Here is an 11,599-nt window from a genome sequence, read left to right as displayed (position 1 = left end):
ACACAAACAAACAAACTCTTACACCCTTACTCTAATATCAATTTATTTCCCCTTGCCTTCTTAGATCTTCCCCACCTTCCTCTTATACCCTATAACTCCTATAATTTGGCTGCCATCACTCTCTTAATGTATTTCAAGCCTACAACCTCTACTATAATATGTTTGCTAAGCATTTGGTATAATGTTTACCCATACTACTATGTCAACTGTATTTCAATTAATTTGTACTAAGTTTATCCTGTGCCCTTTATATATTCTAAATGTGCTACTTTGTAATAAGTTTACCCTTTGTGCTTTATATATTCTAAATGTGTTTCTTGTGGACCTTTTCTCCCCGGGCCTCCCCTGAAAATGGGCTCTGCTTGGCCCAGTGGACTATCCCAGTAATCAAATGCCAATTAATCAACCAGTCAATAAATAAATGTGTCCTTGCTTGTTGACGGGAGCCTTTGCTAACATGATGTATTGGGCTGCTAGAGAAAATGCTAGTGAGGTCAGGTCTCACAGCGCAGTGTTCAATTCATTAATATGTTAGTAAGCTACTAATGAAGTATTTCTCAGTGTGGCTTTACCGTTATCTCTGAAGCAAAATTTCTGTTGATAATACAATTTCTTTGGAAATTAGTATGGTCATAGTGAAATTCTCTGAAATCCAGGGATGAACCTTTGCAAGGTGAACTGTATGTACAAGCAGTTTAAAGGACTGGACATCATTTTTTTGTCAAAACAAGCGCCCACTTGTGCAGAATTTGATTTTTTTTTATATTGGTTTGTGTAATATTAAAGTATTTTCGATACAAAATAATTATCTATGCAACTATTAAAGGAAACAGAAAATATATTTTGCCCAACTACTTCAGGGTAGTTGCCATTTTTCAAGCCCCCCACCCAATAAAAAATAGGGATTGCTCTGCTAAAAGGACAAGCAGAGTTCTCAATCTTCCATCTCGAATATGTGGAAAATTACCTGCCATGCTGTGGAGCAAATGGACAAAATATGGTACACGAATTAACAGCTTACTAGCAATTTCATTTATTCCTGAAAACACTGGCCCCTGCAGCCGCTAATCATCCTTCCTATGCCGCCCCCCTCCCATGTCAGTTAATCGTGTAGGAAATGTCCTAAGCAAGGCAGACTTTTCATGAGACGAAGTTTCTTTTCTGAAATACTGACATTATTAGCATAGAATGCCAACAGAATGAGAGACTTTCTATGCGCATGCGTTTCCAAAGAATACGTTCTGTAATACCTGATATTATATAATCGATAAAACTCAGAAATTTCATGAAACACCAAGCAACCTGTCTTAAGAAAAAAAAAACTGTAGCTGGATTGACAGTTATGTTCTGATAAATAGCATAGCAGTTACGCGAGTTTCACTGAAGGCGTCTTTCACCACGCATGCACTTATAAAACGGAGCACTGTTTTAAACGTGCATTTTAAGAAAATAAGACACGCTTAATGCATGGTGAGGCAAGTTTTAAATACAACGCTTACATTCCAACTACAACTTCTTTGCAGTATGCAACCCAGTTACTTCCGGGTTAAGGTTTGGTGTTCGTAGGCGCGGGAAACTATCTTGTCTGAAACTTAAAAGTTGTCAAGGTTTCAAGTTATACTGTGATGGATCCTTCGGAGGTGGAATTCTTGGCAGAAAAGGAGATGATTACTATCATCCCTAACTTCAGCCTTGATAAGATATATCTAATTGGAGTAAGTAAACTGTTTTTAAACGGCTGGTTCTTTAACGCAAACAAATTAAAAATACAGTTCTTCAGCATTGCTGTACCTGTTAGCACAAAAAAATCTGGAGAAAGCCTGACAGAGTGGGGAAACAAAGACCACAAAATAGGGACGGATTTAAATATTGTTGTTATGAACTTAGAAAGTTGCTAGAGTAACAGGATATGTCTTAGCATGCATTTTTCCGAAGAATATGAAGTCTGAAACATAAATGTTTATCATTACTTAGTGACTTCAGTCCTCTGATCATCCCAATGATTTGTCAGAAAATCACAAATTTTATGAGGAACAGACCAAAAATGTGAGGCAAAAATATGGACATTCTGCGAAAATCAGGACAGTTAAACAGTATGAACTTGCTTCCTTTGTAGCATTAAAATAAAGTGAAGTGGTAGCTGTTGCCCTATTTAGACAACGTCTGACTGTGCACCTATGTAGGCTTGCACAGATTATTCAGTGTAAACTCTCAGTCCCTAGATTGGTTACAGGTAGATTGATAAGTTGGTCTTTTATTCCCCCCCTAATTTTCTACAAGTAATTTGATTGATTATAGACATTTTCCAAACTGGGCTTGCCAATACGTAACAAAGTTCTATTGCTAGTATTGGTGTTTTATATTCCCACTAGTTCAATATTTTCTAGTGGCAGACAAGATTTATATGTATGTGCATGTGTATATATATTATATATATATATATATGTGTGTTACTAAACTAAGGAAAATGTATTTTATTTTTGTCAGTTCTGGCTGTTTGTGAATGTTTCGGGGTGCTACCGGAGGGTCTTTATGCAGGACAGGGGCAGTTGCTTCCTTGGGTTGGCGAAGAGATATGAAAAATATCAAATATCCTGAGATTTTATGACAAAAAGTAATTCCTAACATTCCTCTGATACTTGCATAAATTATTTATTGTACATCATAAAACATATTGTGATATGAAAGCACACATTCTATAAGGTGAACCTTTATTTTGCCAACAAAATGAAGTCCAGTCTTCTACACTGTTTACTGTTATTGTATGCTCTGCAAAATTATACGTTTCTCATAAATGTCCCACTGGTGGCAAACCTACTGCTACCAGATGCTAAATGTGACATTTTTTTTCATAGGTTATTGCAGGGGTGTAGACAATTTATATTTTGTTCTCAAACCTCCTGGTGCTGCACCTACTACCTACCTGTTATTAAAAAATGCACCCAGCCCTCAAAATCATTGCCCCTATATACTTTGGAAAGAGATATATTACTTTTAACTATTGCTGCTTTTAACCATAATCTATCTATGTGCAGAGGTGCATTCCAGTCACTTAAGCCTGTTTTGTATAGCTGTGTAGAGATTATAAGACAGTATTAACTTTCTGTGCTCTTTTATGTCAAAGTTTATGAGATCTGCTGATCTTGTGTTGAGCTATTAACTTTCATTGTGTTGCCTATTGTGCAGTTCATCCTTGGTTATAGATTGGCCTTTCACATCCCATGCTCGATAATTACATTACCCTTAATGAGAATAACCAGAATCATACCACAGATAATTTCAGGGGATGGGTGCATGGGGTAACGCATTTAGGAGCTGACTCTGCTCATCTGTAGTATGGGGTGCACTCCTGGAGGAAATTTTCTGTTTCCCATTGATAGATGTTAGTTGCTCTTGAAAATGGACAGGATGTACTTTAAGTTGATGAGGGATAGGAAGCCTTTTCCACAGCAGTGGTTTTCTCTGCAAGATATACCGCTCCCTTCAAACTGTTTTCTGCTGATGTAGAAGAGATTTAGATCCCTAGACAGAGAGTATTTCGATGCCATTTGACTTGCTGATGTGCAGTAAATCTATTAGTAATAGGTCGGAGGATGCTTTGCATGCTGGACACAGGTCATCTCTTAGCAGTTTGTATAGTAGTGGTGTAGGTTTTCCAGTCTTTAGTTAAATAGTTTAAATCACCTAGGAAAATGTTATTGGATTTAATACTTGAGCGGTTCTAGTTCCTGTAGACAGACATTGTGGCTTTCCTTTGTCATAGAGGGAGTTCTGTAGCTAGCTAATATATAGTGCTTGAGGGACCTTTCTGATGGTTATTTGGACATGAAGAAGCTCTAATGCATCATGCTGCTTTACCAGCTTTGATGTTAGTCTCTTCTAGATGTAGATTGATACACCTCAACCTTTTTTTCCTTCTTGCTCAGTAGTTAGTAGAAGGTGGAGTGCTGTCCACTATTTTAAGCCATAACTCAGTCGCTTCTCGGACATCAATGTCTTCAGGTTGAGAAGAGCTTGCAGGGAGTGGAGTTTCTTGTTCAGGCTCCTAGCATTGGTCAATAACACCTTCATATTTTCCTTTGCTTGTTTTGCTATGTTGACAGATTTATCAGATTGATATTGCCAAAAAAAGGCACTATGGGAGTGGACAATGTATTTTCCAATAATCAAAACCCTAGAGGTTTCGTGGAAATTACATGGGAAAGTGTGTGTGTGTGTGTGTGTGTGTGTGTGTGTGTGTGTGTGTGTGTGTGTGTGTGTGTGTGTGTGTGTGTGTGTGTCTTTGTTTTGGGGAAAGGACTACATATTGGTTGTTGCTGCTCCAAGTATTTTTTTAGTCATGGTCTGAGACTCACAAGAAATAGAAAACGTTCTGATGTGGAATACTTTATCTGAAGCATACCTCTCAACTCTTCCTGTTTTTTTTTTTTTTTTGCTCTGCCCCTCATCCCTCCTAAAACTGGCATTTTTGGGAGAAAAGGTGTTGGTTTCACTTAATAAAATAATGGTGATAATTAGAGTTATAGATTTCTTTTATTTCAGAAAAATGCATGTTAATTCACATTCTGTTATTCAAGCAACTTCTCACGTTTGTATTAATAATATTTTAAAATGTGTCCATGGTTATATCTGGAATTGTCCTTAAATTGCAGTTCAGAGGTTGAGAGGCATGATGGTCAAGCATTTTATTTATTGACATTGGATTACCAGTAAAGTCCACCTGGGTAGAAGTCCATTTTTAGTGGAGACCTGGGGAGAAAAGCCCCAAGTTATTACAAAACATTTTAAGAACAATTTTACAATCATCAAAAATAAAACAAAACTTCTGCAGTTTAAATAATAACATATTAAACATATTATCGATGTATATGACAGTCATTTAATATTCAGTAGATATTGCGTATAATACACAGGGAGTTTGGGTATGAAATGTGTAGTGATAGTAATGTGGAGCTGCATGGTAATCCCATTTCTCAAACTCTTCCTGATTTTTGCTTCCTATTTTCTCTTGTAATTTTTTCTATTTCTGGTAAATCACTAGGATTGCAGTCAGCCAGTAATGGCAGGCCTTATAATTTTATACTTCTAGTTCAGAAAATGTACATTAACACAAAACCTGGTTTTCATGTGAATTAGAGCTATATTTAAAATTGTCCTTGATTTTGTTCATAATAATCACAATGTAATTTTTCACTGTATAATGAGGCTTGTAGATCTGGAAGCATTCTGTAATCCAAGAGTTTTAAATGTTGTCAAATATTTTATTTTCTGTTCTGTAATCCTTTCATGTCATACTGAGATTCATCTTCTTCTTATTGGTCTCAGTTATGGTTTAGATTCTTATTTGTATCCTCTGAAATCTGTTGCTATGAAAATTTGCTTGGGTAATTTATATACAGGAATTAATGCAGATAGTCTATAGCTGATATGTTGTTGGAAGGCAATTTATTGGCTGACTAATTATTAGGATTTTTACCATGTTGTTGGAAGGCAATTTATTGGCTGACTAATTATTAGGATTTTTACCCACTGTTAACCAGACTGCTGTCATTTCAAAGTGTGAATTAAGATAGTTTCTACTGAAGGCTAAAATCAAAGTGTGTAGCCCGAAGTTCAGAACAACATCTAGACTCAAGTTTTCCATTTATTAAACTTATCTCTGTCACTGGCATTTACTTTCTCATTCCCTATATCAGTTTTTACTATTTTTCTAACTAGCTCCTTGTAGAACTCCTTCAGTTCATACTTAAGTTGTTGAGTTTTTTCTTTAAAAATTCTAGCCATACATTCACTTGAAGTTTTTAGCCAAAATATTTTAAGTGCGAGTAAGTAGAGACAAGCAGAACATTTTCATTCCTCCAGTAGTAATACTTTAACTGTTTTACATTTGTCTCCAATTCATAGGTTGGTACTAGGCTATCGGCCCTAGGGCCTATACAAGCCTAGCCATAACAATTCCCTGGCTATTTCTTCCCACACTATTTATTGATGCTCTATTCTATTTGTTATTTTGTTTGCATTTACTGCTTTTATGCATTTTGGTAATACCTTGTCTGTGTTATGGTAATGTATTCTACTATAATGTGTGACTGTCTCTTGATTCCAATCAGTATGTTTATTTGTTTTTATTAACATTTTATCAGTCTTGTCTTATTCACTTTCTCTACTTTCTGTGATACATATAATATTTGTCCGCTTTCTATTAAATCCAGCAAGTCTTCCCTAAATTTTTTTCTTGGTTAAATTTTTTCTACAATTTGTGTTTTCTGCTGTCTGTTTCTCCGTCTGCATGACAATATCTTGTTTTTGAATGATTCTCTAAATGGTGTTCCAGAAATTTTGTTTTGTGAAACATTTTCCTAACTAATATCTTGCTTCATTTTCTGTAGAACTTCTTTTCTTTTTCTTTTCCAGCATTTTGGCTCATCACAGTTGGCCATCAGCTACTTCCACAGGTGTCTTTCATCAGGTGTTCCAATCTTAACTAGCTTCCCCCTGGCTTATCCCCAACTCATGTTTGGGGCCAGCAAGAAAATCAAGCCAACCTTGAACAGTATTCTACTGCTGCCAAGGAGTATGTTTTTCTATGTGGATATGCTCTCAGCCTCCTATGTGCATCCATCCCATCCCCAACGAAGGATGTGCCATGGGCTTACTGGCATATCATCCCACCTGCACAGTGACTTGGGCACAGACACAGCCCTGCCCCCTAAAGACAGCCTCTTGTCTTTCACCAAGCAGCAACTGCTTAAGTCCAGGTGGGTGCATCTGCTTCCGCCCTGAATAGACACCCCACTGCCAATGCCATCAAATGCCCAAGCCTCTAGTCAGGGCTTTATCCTTCTATGCTACCAGTGCAGGCTAGTCTAACATAACAGGCAAACACTTGCATAGACACACATGCTTAACCCTTTTTAATTTCTCCAAGTCTTTTGGGGCCCATTCCTAAAACAAAGTACGATTAAAGCTCATAAAATTAGTATTGTTTAAATCTTTGATGTCATCTAGAAATGCTCTTCGCAGCACCCGCATTGTGCCCAGTAATGACTCCTTCTGCAGTTCGTAAGGGGTTAGATGTATTGGCAACATGTATAAATACGACTGTAGATTCTTCTCTAGAAGACCATACTGTCTGGGTATCTTTCTTCCACATTGCTCACATTTCTGCCTGCAAATCCTGATATTTTATGACTTTGTCTCTCTGTACACACGACACTGACTAGTCACTGGGTGTAGCGATTTCAATGATCAATGCAACTTTTGTCTTCTTTTCATGGACCAGTATATCCGGTTTTCTAGCATCTATCTTTTGAACTGTTGGTAATGGGTGATCCCATGTAATGTAGACTTCATCATTTTCTTTGATGCTTGGTGGCTCATGTTTCCAGTGTTTTTCAGCTCTTCAGTACCATAATGTTTGCACAATCCCCGGTGCAGCAGTCTTGCCACGTTATTATGCCTTTCAGTTTACAGTCCTTCTGCCATTAGTATGTCACAACCAGCAATGAGGTGTGTAACTGTTTCCAATTCTGTTTTACAAAACCTACATTTGTCTGTTTCTCCCACATGTTCAATGGACCTTGTAAACCAGTGTGTATGTAGCCCACTATCCTAGGCCTCCAATATTAACCTTTCATCTCTTGGCTTGAATTCGCCTCCCCTCAACCATTCCTGCGTTCCTTCTTGATCAACACGAGGTTCTTCCAGAAGTTTTCTGTACTTGCAACTATATTTATGCATTTTCCACATTTTATTGCCTTCTCATCTGGTCCTTCACTTTATTCTTTCTTTTGTTTTTGGGACATTTAGTTGCTGCCTGATTTTTATCTACTTCTGGTTTGATTTTCTTTCTTCCTTGACGTCGATATGCCTTCTGCTAGATTAAGCAGGGAAGTCATCTTAGATTTATTCTCCCCATCTTTCAAAACTTGCTCTATGCTTGGGTCTTGTGAGGTCAGCAGATATGTGTGGAGTCCCACGATTGTAGAGCTATACATGAGCTATAATTTCAAGGAGGCCCATTCCTCCTCCGGAACGGGGAATATATAATCTTGGTATGCACTGATTTTTATAAATCATTTAGTGAGCTTGAAGCATCCTTCTTGTTTTCCTATCTAATCTGTCCAACATGTTTCACGTTTTGGGGCCAGTCAGTCACTCCAAAACTGTAAGTTAGGACAGGAAGAGCAAATTGGTTTACAGCTTGAATTTTGTTCCTGGATGTCAGTGCTGTTTTCAGGATTAATTTAAGTCTTCTAAAGTGTTCCTTACTAAGTTTTATTCGCATTTGTTCACGTTTTATTGTTGAGCCTTCATAAATTCCCAAATATTTATACACACTCTCTTGCTCAAGTTCTTTTATATCACATTCTTGTCCCAAACTGCAGTTTTCCTGCTTTAAAGGTTGCTTTTGCACATTTATCAAGACCAAATGACATTCTTATATCACCTGAAAAAGTTTTGACAACTTGCAGTTGTGCTTTCAGTTCCTCATCTGATGAGCTATACAGTTTTAAATTATCGACAAAGAGAAGATAAGTCTTTATACTTTGTTGTTTTCTAGGAGCCAAATTATAGCCATGGCCTAAGCTGTTAAGTAGACAGCTTAATGGGTTAAGGGCAAGATAGAATAACAGCGGTGATAGTCACACTGGAATATCCCGCTTTGAATTTTTATCCCTGGAATAATAAATTGTCCTTCGTCCTGGCTTAATTGCACAGTGGTCTGCCACTGTTTCATGGTGACTGTAATGTAGTTGATCAGTGTAGGGTGTATCTTATACATTTTTAAGCACTGTTTTAGCCATGAATGTTTTTTATAGTCTAGCCATGCCATACTTAAATTCTTCCCCTTTTTACAATTCTCCACTATGACTTTATTTAACAAACGATCCTTTATTCCATATGACTTTCTTTATTGCCCTTTTGTTTTACTGCTATAATTTTCTTCTAAATGACTAAACTCTTTTGGCATCAATTCCCGTGTATCGTTTGTCATCGGAAGGCAAGTTATTGGTCTGCAGTTTTTAGGGTAGCTTGCAGGTTCACTCTTAACAGGAAAAACAATGTTCCTACTTGTTAGGTTGGTGTCTGTTCGGGGTGTGCATGTAAATAGTTCTTATTCATGGCTAAATCTTCGTGCAAATATGTTAATACTTTTAGCCAAAAATTAGGTACTGCATCTGGGCCTGGGGGTTTCCAATTAGAGGCTTTTCTTAACTTTAAATCCAGATAAACTGAAGAACCAATATTCTTACACGGAAACTTGATCGGTCCAAATAAGTCCAACCAAGGAACTTCTCAAATATACCATTTATTAGACACACAATTCACAATTGTAGACAAGTTGACCTAGGTTTCGTCTTGAACTTATACAGACTTCATCAGAACTAACACATCATACTGAAACCACTTCCCTTTATAACACTCCCAGGTTAATTGATTAATTACACTCCCACAAAATTAAAGACACATACCCATCAGACCATACATATACCTAAAAACATATGTAAGCTAAAACCATGAATAAAAACATACTATAATATTACATAAAAATAAACATATAAAAATATGTAAGATAAAATCAGTACAAAATGAATAATAAAATAATTTGATTTGTTAATCCAACAATATAAGTTACAAAATGTCTAGATAAAAACAAATTTTATGGCAGAAATTTTAGCCCAGTATATATCTTAACTTTAGTAATGGGGCTAAACTAATATGGTCATTAATTCCAGGATAACTAGTGGCATTTAACCTTATTTGCCACTTAGTTTCACTAATATATAAATGGACATCCAATATATGCCCTTGATTATCCTTAACTTGCTGAATAATACAAAATTGGAATTCGTGACCTATATTTATCTTAATATGTCTTGCCAGTGCATTAGTATTTTTCATATGTTTAATGTCCAGCAAATGCTCCCCTATCCTTTCTCTAAGTGAACAACAGGTTTTTCCAATATAAAACGCCAGACACTGATTGCACTTAGCTAAATACACCACATTTCTGCTATAGCAATCATAATGTCTACTAATAAATATAATTTCTTTCCCTAATTTAATCCTATTTCCTGATGTAAGAATATACTTGCATTTATTACATCTGCCACACTTAAAATTCTCAACCGGCCTACAAGACCTAGATGTCAATTTTAACTTACTACCCTCTATTAGATTTTTAAAAGATCTATCCTTTCTATATACATTGAATAGGAGAGGCCCTTAATTTACTATATACACTAGTATCTAATTTCAATAAATCCCAATTCCTCTGTATTATCCTCACCATAGATTCTGTGTCACAATTATATGTGGTTATAAAAAATAAACATTCCTTTAATTTTATTTTCCTTTTTCACTTCAAATTCAACCAACAACTCACCTATGTCTGTACCATTTTTTAATATGGGCTGATAAATCCCTCCCTTTCTTTTATCTATAATCTCCACCTTAATAGCTTGTACCAGGGTCTCGGGGTAACCTCTTTTCAAAAACATTCCTGTAATAAAATCTAGTTCCTTTTCAAAATTTAAGTAGTTATTAACCATTCTGGCAGCCCTGACCATCTGCCCTTTAATTATAGCCCTTTTCTGGTGGTCAGTGTGCCAGCTCTGATATTCCAAATAAGAATTCGAAAAGGTAGGTTTTCTATAAATATTTGATATAAGACTCCTTTTATCGTTATCAACTGTCAAATGGACATCTAAATAATTTATTTCAGTATAACTATAAACAAAGGTAAATTTTAAAAAATCGACCAAACTGTTAATATATTCCAGGAATGCTTCCAACCTCTGAATGTCACCATCCCAAATTATAAAAATATCATCCAAAAATCGCATATATTTCTGGATGAATTTATTAAAATCACTTTTGAAACACATATTCTTGTTCCCAATAGGACATAACATAATTTGCATAAGCGGGGGCACACCCTGCCCCCATTGCTACTCCAGTAGCCTGCTTATAGTAGCTGCCCTCAAAAAACAAAACATTGTTGTTTAATACCATGTCCATAAGGGATACAAAAACATTTATTTGATCCTGATCAAATGACCCTATCTTATTTAGCTGATTCTCCAACCATTCTAGCCCAATACTATTAGGAATCACTGAATATAAATTACAAACATCAATAGTAAGTAAAATAGTTGAAGGGCCTATTCTCACATCATTTAGTTGGGATAAAAAATGCCATGAGTCCTTAGTAATGTAATTGAACATTTTTAACCCCCCTTGGAGATGAAAATCTAAATATTTACTTATAAAGCAAGTTTTATTCCTTTTACCATCCACAATCGGTCTGAAAGAAACATCAGTCAGACCCTTATGAATTTTAGGAATACCAAAAATATTGCTTTTACCGGAAAATTATTCACCAAATACTCAAAATCCATTTCATTGATTTGTCCTTGATAAAGCATATCCTTTATCATCAGGTCGATCTTTAAATAGGCCACATGAATTTCATTTAAAGTTATTTCTTCATATGCTTCCCCTGTTAACATCCTAAACATATAGTCTGAGTAGTCATTTTTATCCATAATCACTATTCCATTGCCCTTGTTGGGCTTCGTAAAACGAATGTCCT

The 11,599-nt window shown here is 36.0% G+C and overlaps 1 protein-coding gene across 1 annotated transcript in view; it reads left to right on the top strand.

Annotated features, from left to right (window-relative positions):
- The first annotated feature begins 1,394 nt into the window (after positions 1 to 1,394).
- Positions 1,395 to 11,599, top strand: part of GINS2 (GINS complex subunit 2) — a 180,705-nt gene continuing 170,500 nt past the window's right edge. The window contains exon 1 of the mRNA XM_044081757.1: positions 1,395 to 1,715. Within this exon, the coding sequence (XP_043937692.1) occupies positions 1,626 to 1,715 (90 nt within the window). The 5' untranslated portion in view covers positions 1,395 to 1,625. The remainder of the gene's footprint in view (positions 1,716 to 11,599) is intronic.

This window comes from Protopterus annectens, chromosome 8.part1 (genome assembly GCF_019279795.1).
Source record: "Protopterus annectens isolate FY-2018-M chromosome 8.part1, PAN1.0, whole genome shotgun sequence".
In the NCBI taxonomy this organism is placed as follows: Eukaryota; Metazoa; Chordata; order Ceratodontiformes; family Protopteridae; genus Protopterus; species Protopterus annectens.
The sequence above is the reverse complement of the archived record's forward strand: the minus strand, read 5'-3'. Positions and strand labels throughout refer to the sequence as shown.